This window comes from Aphis gossypii, chromosome 1, assembly GCF_020184175.1.
Source record: "Aphis gossypii isolate Hap1 chromosome 1, ASM2018417v2, whole genome shotgun sequence".
Taxonomy (NCBI): domain Eukaryota; kingdom Metazoa; phylum Arthropoda; class Insecta; order Hemiptera; family Aphididae; genus Aphis; species Aphis gossypii.
Window position 1 is genome coordinate 13,109,776 of NC_065530.1, and position 15,681 is coordinate 13,125,456.

General features: G+C 25.7%; 1 protein-coding gene across 2 annotated transcripts; it reads left to right on the plus strand.

The window, feature by feature from the left end:
- Nucleotides 1-1,694: 1,694 nt before the first annotated feature.
- LOC114124911 (uncharacterized) lies at nucleotides 1,695-14,460 on the plus strand. 2 transcript variants are annotated; one of them, XM_050196991.1, is made up of 4 exons: nucleotides 1,695-1,802; nucleotides 7,568-8,504; nucleotides 12,704-13,132; nucleotides 13,294-14,460. In XM_050196991.1, exons 2-4 carry the CDS (start codon nucleotides 7,572-7,574, stop codon nucleotides 13,420-13,422), a joined length of 1,491 nt encoding a protein of 496 aa, XP_050052948.1. In that variant the 5' UTR covers nucleotides 1,695-1,802; nucleotides 7,568-7,571; the 3' UTR covers nucleotides 13,423-14,460. The 2 variants fall into 2 exon arrangements, with proteins under 2 accessions (XP_050052948.1, XP_027844157.2); XM_027988356.2 differs by lacking the exon at nucleotides 1,695-1,802 and adding an exon at nucleotides 4,688-5,164.
- Nucleotides 14,461-15,681: the final 1,221 nt, after the last annotated feature.

Sequence of the window (15,681 nt, forward strand, 5' to 3'; positions counted from 1 at the left end):
TAGATATTAAAAAATAAATATTATGTGTAGATTCAAACAGTATAAATTGTAAAAAATAGAAACTTGTATCATAATTAATTGTGCTGTTAAAAAAATATCATTTTATCCTATATACCGTCTCAATTTTTATCAAAATATTTAGTTAAATTAATAATAACACAAGTTTTTATAATTTTTGATTTTTTTTTTTTTTAGTGTTAAAATCTCGAATATTTTAGAATTTCGAATATCGTTTTTTTTTTTAGACAATTTTAGTAAGATAGGTTACCTATAGTAATTTGCAGTGATGTGACGACTATGAGTGATCAGAGGATACAAGTGCACTCTTGTCCGTTCTCCAAGGAGGGTTAGGTAGAAGTAACACTTTGTTTTCTTTTAATAATTTTTAATAAATTATTAAACCATTGTCTTAAATTCTGAACGAAGTGATGAATGTACCTATTAATTTTACAATGATGTGTTTTTTGTGTGTGTGTCTATATCTACAGCATAATTTATAATAAATAATAATGCTTCAATTTCAAACTTCAGTTTGATAGTTTCCGATATTCCGAAGTGAATATCCTTGCTGCATTAAAAAAATTTTTAACAAAATTGATTTTATATTTTTATATACTCGTATAGTTGTAACTCAAATTCAAATCACTGTAAATACTTGAAATTTTCACCAAATGTTTATATCATAGTGTTATTTTTATACAGTTAAATTTTCAAAATATTTAGGCTTTTTGATTTACTTATAGACAGCTGAAATTTTCAATTTTTCTATGTATTTTTTTGGTGCCCAAAAAAGAAACTTGAAAATGTAATACAGTCGAGTTTCGATAACTTGAAAACCTCCATAACTCGAATTTGTTTTCGTCCCTATGGAATTCTTATGCGCTCAATGCGATATTTGTAACTCGAAAAATACATAAGTCGAATTAATTTTTGCCTCCCTTAAAATTCGAATTATCGAGACTTCACTGTACAAGGTTTCTTATAAGTTGTTCTTATTGTAGTTAAAAAAAAATTCAAAATCGTTATTCATAGTTTTTTTTTAAAGCGTTTAAATTTCAAATTTTTACGAAATACGTCGAAAATGCAAAAATTTACATGTAATTTTATAGTTGAAAATTCATAAAATTTTTTGTATTCATATCTACGGTTAAATAATTCAACACTTAGTTTTCCTTTAAATATCTATAGAAAAAACTTGAAGCGTCATTACAGGAAAATAGTTTTATTTGTTATGGACTTATAAGCATGGGCGTATTTTAGGGGGGTGATAGGGGCAATCGCCCCCCCCCCCCCAGACATTGTTGAATGTGATTCATGTATAGGTGCTTTCTTACTATATTATAATTAATAATTATATATTAAACAATAAATCAAAAATTAAAAATAAAATGCATATTAATTCTTCTTGGGCGGAAAATGGAAATTGATAATAGTTGTCGAAAACCTGTTATCAATTAATAAAACATCGATAACGGATTAAGATAGACTCTATGACAGACTGTGTGACTGTGACATCGATGTTAAGAAATTGTTAAAATTGAATAAAAGTTTTTGTTGTTACTATAGAAATATACCTATCGACACTATAAAAGTAATAGAAAGATTTTCTAAGACAAACAGAAAATTGGATTTTGTTATTTAAATATTGTAATTTGTATTCTTGTGTTATTATTGTATATTTATCTTAAAATTATTCTTTATTATAAAACTATTATTATATCTTTTATATTTATATGTATGTCAAGTTATTTTATTTGTTATATTGTTGATTTTGTTTACAATAATTGATATGGATTATGAAAGTGAGTAGAAATCAATTATTACAATTTTAAGCAAACAAACGATCGACAAATTTTGAACTGCCAATTTATTTATAGATTTGTACACTGTAGTTTATAGACATATATTTTTATAAGTACCTATGATTTAAGTTCAAATTTCGCCCCCCCCCCTGGAGGAAGTGCTAAATTCGCCCCTGCTTATAAGCGTTTGAATTTTAAATTTTTACGAAATTGCGTAACGATTTATCCCCTATTTATCCTCAAACGATCTTAAATATTTGTTATTATTCAAAAAGTATAAGTTCTAGATACTATTAAAAATTTCACCAGTTATTTAGATTGGTATTTTCTTTACGTGTTTTCATTTTCAAAGTATTTTGCTAAGGTCTATTTATATAAGTATTTGAAAGATTCGTTTTTGTTTAGTTTTTTTTTTTTTATAAATATTGATAAAAAAATTTTGGCTGAGTCGAAATACTCAAAAATTTAATACGAAGTTCCTCATAAGTTAGTCTTATAGTGATACAAAAATTATAAGAATACATAGGCACATTTTTTTTTCATTAATATTTGAAGTTCAAATATCTACAAAAATTCGCCAAAATCATGAATTTATAAAAAAAATTGTATAATAGCTAAGAGTTGAAAATGTAATACTAGATTTTCCATAAGTTTGGCTTACAATAATTATATAAAAGAACTTGAACGTTAGCTAATAAAAAAATTGTATCCTTGGCTTAAATTTTTATAAAATCCAAAATTCACTAGTAAAATAGGTAACGATTTACTAACAAATAATTTTAGATTTTTGTTATTGATAATAATTACTAGTCGTAGAATCATGAAACATAAACCACCTTTTCTTCAACTTATTTAAAATATTTAAATATAATATATTTTGTATATTATATTCTAAGCTGTCAAATCATCTCCGTTCAGAATCGTTTTTCCGGTTTTTCGTATACAATGATAGCGGTAGTGCGGTACCTATCATTAGATTCAAATGTAATACATTATACATCAGTGTCTTACACTCTTACCATACAACAGAGCGTTACTTACTTACCAATCTTTTTTTTTAATATTTCAAAATTATTATACAACATTAAATTAATAAAATATGTAATAATATTGTTTTTTAAAAATGTATAATATAATTATTTAAGTAAGGCAAATGCACCTCTCCTCATACCACACTATATAATGTCTGATTGAAAAGGAAGTAGGTATTGAGAATTTTGCTCTTAGGCCCAAATCTTGAAGTTATGCCACTATAGTGGTTTTCTTGAAAAAATGTACTACCTCCAATTTAAAAATTCGACTTACAAGTTACAGTTATTCATATAATAATGCAATACATTGAATAAATTTGGAATTGGAATTTTGGATCTTTTTGTGACTTTGTGTTCGATTATAATCTCTGGTAGAGAACTGGAGAAGTAATAACACAGCGGGTGCAGCAGCTGCAACATGTTGGCCTATTTGTGTACAGTATTATTATTATTATATATTAATTCTTCTATTGCGCATCTGCAGACGGTAGTCATAGAACGTAGAACGGTACTACGGTAGGGAGAACGCGGAGTAAGTTATTTCCGAAATAACACAAAAATAATTATAATAATAAAAACGAAATAATATTTTGTTTTCTCTTACGAATTATTATTCACAAGACCAGGAACTGTGTTGTACAAAAAAAAAACTACACTAATAAGCCTATATAGTTAAATAAAATAAAATCAAAATTCTTTCTTTTACATTCGACAAAACATGCTGTTAGCAGCTATAACATGATTTTATTATTTATTTTCTTGTCATATTAAATGTAGTACCTATAATATCACCATTATTATAGACTTTGATACCTAAATAGTACATATTATACATACTACATACATATTCTAGCATACCTATGTCCTATACGATATACTATAGGTAATTATACATTTATACTACACGCCATGACGTAGGTATTCAGTAAACAGTAAACCATTATAAATGATAAATCCTACGTATTATATTGTTGGGTAGTTTTACAGACCACTCTAAACTCCAAAGTTCGGTCAACGATTAAGACATGAATTCATATATTCTTTGTAGTACCTATGCCAAAAGCAATATCTAGCACAATAGTATATTATTATTCATAGAGTAAAGAATATTATTACTGTAGATAGGTATAAGTGTACAAATAATATATACCTATGTCCTATATATGATATTGTATAGGCACTAAAATAAATCCCTTATCGTGATCCAGACTAATATTAATGAGTAATGACTCATCATCAGTACTTGATAGTCGTTTTTATGAGCTATGCAACTTATACAAGTAATATTATGTATGAGTACAATAACCGTATAGGTATCGTTTATAATAATATTATATAATATTATTGTATGTATAGTTGCACCGCTTACACATATTTCGATGTATTGATTGTCTTTTTCGTACGATACCTACAATCTACTCGAATATTAGAGTAAATAATAATCTGTTACTTAAAATAGAAACCGATATGGCGATATCCTTAACCAAGTGGATAGTAATATATATTTTTATTTCATAATTTAAAATAGCTAGTCGTTACGACAATATGACTTAAAGCCAAATAAGGGCAATAGGGCCAATACAATTAAAACTTGAAACGTTTTCTACGAGTCGCACTCGTGCAATCGTGCCGTAATGACTAATGACTCAAATGAGTACAAACTACAAAGGGCCGAGTTTTGCAAACAACAAACTGCACGAAGATAATACGACTTACGATATCGCTTTATCTACGGTTTTGCGGCGTTTGAACGTTTCCCCTTCCCGGAACGTCGTGACAAAGGCGATATCGTCTTTGCATTTAGTGCGCGCGCGCAATCTCGCTACTCACGGAGAGGCCGACGTGATCAGGGACGGCTGTTTATTGGCAATCGTCGACGATAGTTGTAATACACTACAGTCTGTAGTATTATAGTTATTTAGAACGACCACGCACGTCAGACATTCGGGCTCGGGCACGTCAGAGTTTTCAGACGTCAGTCGTCACTCCCTACTCGCTAGGTTTGCACGGGTTTGCGGTGTCGAGCGCGGTTCTCGCGATCTCAAGATTAAATTATTATTATTATTATTATTATATTGCGTTGGTATAGTACAGTGTACGAATTTTTAATCGCGTCGTTTACTCGTTTCCTTGGCCGTACACAGTTTTTTCCTTAGTTGTATTTTATTTTTTTTTTTTATAGCTATTTTCGTTCGGTTTCCGTTTTATTGCCCTCCGTATTTGGTTTCCGTTACAGCGTCATATTATATTATTTCGGACCAGGTATCTTGATCCGAATTCACGTCGTTCTCCATCATCAGCTTACGAAGCATTCAGTGAAATAAAATACAGGTACCTCTAATCGGGATTCTGGACAAAGTCCGCGATCATTATTGGGTAGTGGGTGCCGGGTAGGTAGTTACGTCTTGGTCTAGATGGTGGGTAATGACTAGTGTGACAAGATAAGTACTTTTTCCTACCTAGGAAATATGCAATAGGTAGTAGGTACTACGTCATACTAAATGACATCGACGTTAGGTTATATATATTTATTTATTATTATAATAATATATGATATTTGATTGTTTGTTATTATAACAAAATGTAATTTTGTGCTTTGACCCTTTTTCTAAACGATATTGTTATACAGCTGTTATCTTTGCCTACACTGTACAGTGTACTTTCAGTATAATATAATACACTTTTAATCATTATTTGGAAGTTTTAATTTTTTTGAAAATGTTATAATTACCTACCTATTTTTTTTTCTTTTAAGTTGTTTATTGAAATAAGTTTTTTTAAGATCTGTATAAGGGAGCCCAATAAATAATATGTATAGTTTTACTATGAAAAAAGCACGGTGAAAGACATTGAAGGCGCTTCACCTATTAATTTTTAATTTTTTTTTTTTTTTGTATGAAAACAAATTTTTAATTTAATATTCTCAAAAAGAATATTTTTTGAATACTTTGGTACATATAAATAATAGAATTTCAAACTTGTAGTTAATTAATTATAATTATAAAATTATAAATTTTTTTATGATTAATGAATCAGAGTAAGGGACCAATATTTTGCAAGGCACCACTATTCCACTCTAAATTAACTTTAAAAAAGTATTAACTTCTCATTTGAAAATTATTTTAAGATTATTATGTCTTGAAATATTTTAAAAAATATTTTACTTAGTAATACTTGTTAAGTTAAAAATATATGTTCATTAAAAAAAGTAAAAAAAAAATAGGCAAAAATTGTTAAAAATAGGCTAGTCTAAAGAATTAGATAGTGACATAGTGTACCTAACGCCTACTAGATATTCACTTTTATTTAATATTATAATTTCCAAGATCTAGAAAAATGTGAATCCATATTACATAGATATACTTAATACAGGTATAAATTAGGTGGTGCAAATGTAGCACTTGTATCACCAAAAAATTATAAAAATGTGTGTTCGTATAATTTCTATTTTCAAAAGTATACATTTGTTTTACAAATCCTGCTTCAATAGTATTACCTACTTGGTAAAAAATTTCTGACCATGATATCAATATATCAATTACTTATCTATTACCTTATCCACCATGATTTACATAGTTTACAAGTCATTACATTAATTTCAATCAAATAATTGATGAATTTGATACAACATGTTTTGAAAGAGAACATCGACTCAGTTATAATATATATCATTTTATAAATTATGTAAATATGAAGTATGAAATAAAAACATATTAACATTTTTATTAAGTATCTAGATGATCATGTTGTTTACTATCAAAGTTTTATTTTTACTATTACTACAATAGGATAAAATTGTTTCAGGGTCTTGAACAAATTTAGTTCTGAGTTTTGGCTACTGTTAATAATAGAAGAATACACAGTTAAATAAGACGTCACACAATAAACATGCTATTTTTCAATTTAGTACCTAATAATGAAAATAACTACTTGGTTGTACAGTTTATTAATATAAATTGTTGAGGTATTTTGTTAAATAGCAATTAGGCAATGAACTAAATGACACTACCCTGCAATATGTATTTATTTTTTTTATGATCAATTATGTTCTAAATAACGTATACATAAAAAATGTATTATAAGCATCGACAAGAAATAGTCTGTTTATATAAGTAATATCAAGATAGATTACCTGTCATATTATTTTTATATTTAATAATGTCAGTGATGTTTGATGCTTAATATCCATATCATTATTAGATAGATATATTCTGGATATATCTATAGCTTTAGTAGCTTACTAGTTCCTACTATTAAATGAACCAGATTGGGCTCAAAAGCTATAATTTTTGGTTAATAATATTGTTTTATGGATTTTGTGAATAAGCTATGTAATAACATTTAAAAATTTAGTTTAATTTCTTATAGTCCTGTTTGTTGATTATTTTAATCAAGTAGGCAGGTTGTACATTTTAACATTATTTATACATTTATAATTTTATAGGGGTTAGATACCTATACATTGATTTTCAGTTAAAATATTGTTGTTTAATCTAAGTATATTTTAAAATCTTAACTGCATTCAAATAGATAGAGATAGGTTACGTTTTAACTTGGAAAATATCCCAGGGTAAAAATTCATATTGTTCAAATAAAATTATTTATTTATTATTAATATACACAGATTATTTTTAATGCTGATAAAAATATTCAATTATATTCTTATACCTATTATGATTTATTGTCTTATACTTTTATTCATAATTTATTTGTTCTTTTATTTTTTTAATATAGTTCCATGATGGATTTGGAATTCGACTCTCCTACGGTGTTAATTGAAGATGTCACATTGCCTTCATTATTGACAAGTTTTAGTACATCTACTACCAGTTCAGTAGAATTTACATCATCAGAATCAGAGTCAGAAACTACTCGAGTACCTATTATCAAACAAAAAACAAATAAATGTATTTATAAAGGTCCAGTAAAATCATATTCATTAGCTGATTTAACGAAAATAAAGTCTTTCAAACCACTTATACGAGAAGATTCAGCTATTTATTCTACAGAAACATTAACCAGTGCCATGACTTCCAGAACAGAATCAGGTATTCATAATTCTAATAGTTGTCTGAACTCATTAGGTAAAAATAAGAAAAAATATGCACATGTTGAAAGTAAAGTAAAACAATACATTAAGGATATCAAAGATAATGAAGCTAAAAGTAAAGCTACTAGATATAGTTTACAACCTTCATCAAGAAAACAGCAAGTAAATAAATATGTTGATGAAATGATTAAAAATGAAGGTGAAGAAATTATAAATTTAAAAAGCAATTTGAAAAAACTGGAAATTCAATTATTGGAGAAAAATAGACTTATAGAACAACTTCAATACAATTATAAAGTAATGGAAAATAAGTATAACTCTGCAACAAATATTATTTTAAAATTGGCTAAACCTAGTAGAGATGTGTTAAAATTTACTGAAAACGAATTAATAGAGCCATTATCCCCGGGTTATAATATACCACCACCTAAAGAAGTATGGGGCTGTGGTTATAAACTAAAATCATCTAATACATTATCAGCTATAAGAAAAGAAAATTTAAATCTAGAGAAAGAAAATGGTCTTAAAGTTCGAAAAGTGAAATCAGGAGGTGATTTAATAAATTATTCCAATATTAACGCCTACAAGACACCAAGAGATTCAAGATCTGCTATCCAAAAGGTGAGTTATTTATGTCAGATAACTAATAGCTTTAAATTAGGAGAAAATGAATAGTTGTTTTACTTTAACTGGTTTATAAATTTAAAATACTTACCTGGAATAAATAAGATAAAAGTTAAAAATTATAATATTAAGATGTATAGGTAATAGGTTCCATCCAATTGGAGTTCATCTAAAATATTGATAATGGGTAATTCTAGTTATGGTCATTGAAAATTTAGTAAATAATAGAGCTATTATAAGTTTGGTCTGAAAAAGTGGGAGATCTATATATTTATGATTTGATTTTAAATTTAAATTGATGACTAATTGTATCTGAAATCAATTCTGAGGAAAGCTTTATTCAAACTATAATGCATGCTTATAATTCTTCATTCATTGTAACTATAGAAAAAATTGAAATATACCTCTCCTAAGTTTAAAGTACTAACTACCGACCAGTTAAAACTTCTAATTGACATGAAACTTGAAAGATAGATTTTTTTTAAAAAACCTCCATAAAAATTCAATAATTTTGCCAACTAGTAGATTTTTAAATTTTTATTACTTAAAAATATTGGTAACTTTTAGTCTTGTAAATTAGATTTTGTTTAATTAAATATTGTTATAATCTTAATTTTTTTTTTATATTTTCATATTGATAATTATTCTAAATAATATCAATGTTTTTATGTTTTCATTTTAATTTTTGTATAAGCAGTTTGATAAATTTTGTTTTGTACCCAGGTTTTAATATGCTATAATATTATTTATTATTGTTGGTTTAATACACGTAAAAGCATAAACGTGCAATGTTTATATGTTTAAACATATTCATAAATAATAATTACTATTTTATAATGCTTATACATAATATTTTTTAACTTTTTGCATAAACATATTTTAACAGAACTCTTAAGGTATATTTCAAAGTATTTAAAATAATTAACCTTTAAAAGTTTAATATTAAAATTTCAATTCTATTTTTTTCGTTAAATATGTTATACCTAATTATGCTTCAGTTTACAATATTTAATAAGTATCATTATATATTCTACTATTCTAGTACAATGTGAATCAAACACAGATTGGACTGACAAATGTTTAAAAAATATATATATTTATATAAATTCAAAAATATATGTTCAAAATACTACCTATGTCTTATTGGAATATGTTCTAAGTCTATTGTTTAAGTACTATATGCATAATTATCTATAATATTGAATTATCAATTAATATAGTTAATTGGAGTTACCTAATACCTACACATTTTAATCTCATATAAATACTTGTAACATAATACATTTGGCTATGTGTCCTTTTGGCAGTATCCCAGCGGTCTCCCTGTCTACTGACTTTAACATAGAATGAGTTTATTTTTATACATTGAACACAGCTTTCGAAATGCCACAACTTCTAAAAAAATATTCTGAAATATGTACAATAAAAACATTTTTAGTATTAAGTGTTACATCTGTATAAACTTTACTTTATTATTAAATATATATTTACTTAAATAACTTTTGAAAATTAAAATATAGTGCCTAAGCTAATACAAATCTTAAATTTGTGTTTATAGCAATATAGCCTTTAATATAATATGAACATTTAATATTTAAATGATATTTTAAATTTTCTAACCTTGATATACTTGATTAAAAAATTAAGTGTTGTTTTCAAATTATCATTGTATTAGTGTTTAGTATAACAATCATTAACCATTATACATTTTATTATGTATTAAATTATGTTTCGCAAATTTAATGTACATAAAAATAACAATTAATTTATTTCGATAGTTTATATTGTATTTAACAATAGGCATACACTCGGCTAAGATTGTTACGTTGGCTATCAATCCTGCTTGCGTACCTTTTTTATACAATAGGAATAACACGTGCTTGAAATTGTACGTGTTTTTGAGGCCATCTGGTTACGGGCTGTAAATAACCGGAAACGGATGAAGTCTTTACATCCCCTTTAATTCTCGCATGAATAAAAATCTCATATGAAATCAGTTTATTTTTGTTTAAAACTGCCACATGCGTATATCCTGTAAACTATTATTTCATTTTTCAGGACAAGTAACTACCAAGACAATAATAAATACATACGTACTATATAAACTTCTTTACAAACTTCTTTACTTTATGCATTGTACTTTGTGAATTTAGTATTAGTAGATATCCGACATCCGTGTTATTAAAACAACTAAACCAACATTTATCAATTATTTGAGTTCAGATTTCGTAATTTGTTCCTATGAAAATTGTAAGTCATTTGAAGTCTTTCCAAATTGGTTTTAAAATTTTCGTACTGTTTTGTAAATATCAATAAAAAAGTTTATTTTTAAATTAATCATTTTAAACAAGCGCCTTTTTAGTATAGTGAACCATATTGTAGTCTGTCAACATTTCATAAATTTCTATTTGCCAATTAATACAATTATAAATTATTTCTTTGAAAGTTTTTATTTATACATTTTAAAATATAATATATTGTAATTGTATATTTGTTTTATAATTTATATTAGGTAAATTAGAATTTAAATTTTTGAGGTTTATTTTCAATCCTATAGGTATTTTATATTCCGAGTTGAGCGATTTGTAGTTTATAGTTTCATTATGTATGTTGTGTGTGCGTATAAAATCCAGAAATATACATTTTAAATGTTAAAGTGAGTTTTAGAAATACAGTTAGTAATTACTGGTCAAAAGTAAAAAGCCCAGTAGTTTTCAAAATAATTGAAAAAAAAGGAAATATGGGAATTCAAAATTGATATCTGTACTCTGTATCGTTTTAATTACAAAGTAATACTAAAAAAAAACTTCATAATTTATTTTTGTATAAGTAAAATATATTTTTTATTTTATTGAAAGATATTTTTTTCAAAAATGTTTCTACTTATTCAATTTTTTTTCGTATTTAATCGTTCACATAATATTCTTATTAATTTTTGAGCGGTTTTTAAGCTATTTGATACTTCCTTTTTTGGGGGGGGGGGGGTCAAAAGTAACAAGTATTACTTTGTCATCACTAGATCCACTCGATACCTACTACTATACCTATAACAAAATGAGTTCCCGATTTTGTTTTTTAAATTTTTTAGGCTTATTTTTCCCGGGGATATTTATTAGAAGAATCGTAATTTTTATGAGCAAAAAAGTGCACGGGGACAGCTATAGTAAACTATAATTGTTTTTATAACATATGCTAAATACCCATTGCCCACCAAATATCAATAACTATCTTGTAACAATCTGATTTCAGCAAAGTCGAAGTATTAAGTACCTATATTAAAAAAACTATCTCTTAGTATTAGTAGACCTATTTCTACCTCCACTAAGATAATCTATAGAAATTGATATGAAAAATGTTGCAACTATCCTGATTCTCCATTGATTACATAACATAAATAACTTAACCTTTACTTATTTCCAATTTGATCACATCCTACCCTTCTTTCATTTCTTTAAATTCTTCTTAAACTTCTCTAGTTTACACATTTACTAGCAGTGGTACAACTAGAACCTAACCTTTGGGGGGGGATTACATTAATACAATATATATCGTCAGGTGTACCGACATGGAGTACTGTGGCCTCGGAGAAATTACGGAGAGGTTACAACCCCTTAACCTCTCCCCTGGTTGCACCACTGTTAAATAATATTCCTGTGATCTGCGACATTTCTCATCAATTTAACTGCCCTAAAATGTTATTACAATTATTGTTAAAATTAAATTATAATGAAATCATTAGTTATTACTTATTCCTATTACTACTATTCATTAATTCATGTCACTTCTTAAGAGGACGCCACAACTGCATGCTGTGTTGTCTCCCTCTTACTTGCATATAAAATAACACATTTTTGCTCAGCAGAATAAATTTTATTCTGTTAGCTTTAATAATAGAGTAAATTTACCTATTTTCAAATTTAAAAGTAATAATATTATCTAGAGCACCTCATAGGCTTTTATTGGTATTTTAATTTTTAAGTCAGTTATGACTAATACAAGTATTTTAAAGTTATCATATTTTATATACCTAACTATAACTTTTTGTGTTGTATGTAAGTAAGATAAAACAACACATGGGGGTGTGGCATTATCTTAACTTATTCCACAACTATTATTGGTACTAATTAATATACTTTTTTAAAACATTTTTTCTTTATGAAATTATTTGTTAAATTGTTTTCAAATATGTGTTATAGGTAAAGTTGTGGCAAGAATCATTGGCAAGCACTGATGTATCTGAAATGGATACTGATCAAGATGTAGAATTTCCATCACCACATTCATATTCTATATCGTCTAATGATTTGTCGTTGAGTTCATTAGAAATTGCACCAGTGATGAATAATAAATATCCCAGTAAACACGAATGCCGTAGTGATTCATCTGGTTGTGGTATGTCTTCAACCAGAGTATCTAAAGAAAATACATTAGTTAGTGGTATTAATATATTAGTTGATAACAATGAACTTTGCTCCCCCTGTGAAATGGTAAAACTACACTCTTCTACACCTATAAAACATGTTGGGCATAATTTATATTCAACCAAAAACAAAAACACAGCTTTATCAAATAAACAAAATGATGAACCACAAAAACGCCGATCATCAAAAAAACATAAAAAAACGGTAACTATATTATGACTTATTCTATTATAAGTAAAGTATTGTTTATTAGTTTGAACTATTCATAATTTTATTGTTTTGAATTGTATATATAATATAAATAACTTTTTATATTTTTTATAGTACCTATCAAAATATTAATATTTTTAACAATTTTATTATAGAAATCTAAAATCGAAGAAAGCCAATGCCCAAATGAAGTTGATGAATTTATGTGTCAATTTAAACATTGTATTGGTGTCATAAATGGTGTAGTCACAAAAATGGAAGAAAGCTTTATGTCACAAAGATAAGTTTTTTATTTATAATATGTAATGCCTATTTTTGTACTCCAATGTTGTATAATAACAAATTGGGTTTAAAGGTTTATTAACGATTATCATTTATACCTGTATATAACTATTTTTATATTGAAGGGTTTCTTGTATTATTATAAAAATTGTTTTGTTATGATTTTTGTTAAAATGTTTTTTTTTTTACGCACTGTCATTAAAATAAAATAAAATAATTTAATATTTTATTATGTTGTTAGGTATATAACCAAAATTTATATTAGACTGTTAAGCTAGTATCTTCTCTTAATAGAAATTTAATATAATATTACATTAATAAACTGTTTTCCATGAATTACTTTATAATATCTATTTATTTTAAAACATATTGAACAGTTCAAAAACTATAATAAGTGTCTTAAATTCTAGACAAGCCTCGTGATAAATTATATATATATATACAACTAATGTTTAATACAATTTTCCCAAAAAATCCACATCACCTTATCATGACTTATTATTTGTAGTTCTTATTGAACTTATAATATGATATATTAATATAATTTATTATGATAATAATGTAACAATTATATAACTTTGTATGCAAGCTTTTGCCAATTAATAAATTTAAATTTAAATTATTAGTATATTAAATTTTTTTTCTAGAAATTCAAGTAATTATTATATAAACTAAGGGTATAGAAACTTTTCGTATTTTGTAACTTATGTTATTAAGTATGTACAATTTAAATTCATATATGTATGTATTTATATTATTTTTTAGTTTAAGTTAGATGTTTTTAACAAAATGTTAACTCTGTTAATCTAATTTTTCTTATGTTTACTATTTAATATTTTTTTTTTATGTTAAGATTTTGTTTATTTTCTCATAACACAATTGTTTACTAATTTATGTTTAATTATGCTATCATAGATATTTTTGACTAATTGAAATAATTGTAACTTTAAGTGCCATATTAGTATCTGTCTATAGGTGTGTTTAATTGTTAACGACAAGACTGATTCTACATAAATAAAACACTAATTTGTTATTTACAATTTCTATTTATGATTTGTTATATGTTCAAGATACTATATGGGTTATTTCTTTAAAAAATATGTTTGAAAGAAAAACCCTACATAAGAATGAATTGTCATGACAAAGCCTTTACTCATGATCCATTACTCAGCAATCATACCAATGATTGTAAGTTTATAAATACAATGGTGTATTTAAGCTGAGCTCAAGGTATATCCAAATTATGAGGGTGGGGGGGGCACAATACTATTATTAGGACCATAATTTTTTTTTAAATCAAACAAATGCTTGAAAAGTTTATTTTTAAGTATATTATTTTATTGTTTTAAATAAATATATAATTAGTAAAACAATAGTATTAACAATTGTATTATTATCACTAAAATCTTTTTTATCACTCTTTAGTATCAGGTGCTTTCTAAAATCATTATTTAAAATTTAATTTCTGTGTTTACGGATGAGTTTCACCTCCTATACTCTATAGAGGTATAGACACCATGTTTAATACTACACCATTTTATAAGAGTAATTTATAATTATCAGTATAGTCAATACAAGTAACATAACACATATATTCTAGATACCTACTAAATAATTTTCATAATACTTCATAAAATGTGTATATTATAATCTTGTGGATTTAAATAGGTATTAAATATAATATGAGATAAAGAGTTATTAGATGTTGCAGGTTATGGTGATTTAGTACATGCCGCATGATTTAAGCTTTAAATCTAAAATTATTGACCTAGTTGGCTTGCCACACAAATCCTGAATGTTTAAAATGTATGTGTCATGCCTAATCAATAAAATATATAGTAACACCTAACTTAAATAACACATATTATAATTTTTAAATGATTAATTTCAGTTGAAAAATGTATAGTTAATATTATTAAAATATATCTATGAATAAAAAAACTGTGAGCTAAGTAAATTATTATTTATTATGCCATATTGCCATATAACTTGTGTTATTTCCATAGACATAATATTTACATGGTTTTATATTCTTTTTATATTTTTAAACATTTTTATAATTATTTAATATAAACTATACAAATGTATGTAATGAGTTATCTATTTAAATCAAGACATAGATACAATATTTTACAAAATATTAATATTTTTCTTAAAAAACAAAAGTTTCTATAGTTTATTAATTTTCAATGATAGTACTTATAATTTTTTAATTTCTTATTTAAAAGGAAACAATTTTAAGTGTATCCATGTATAAAAAT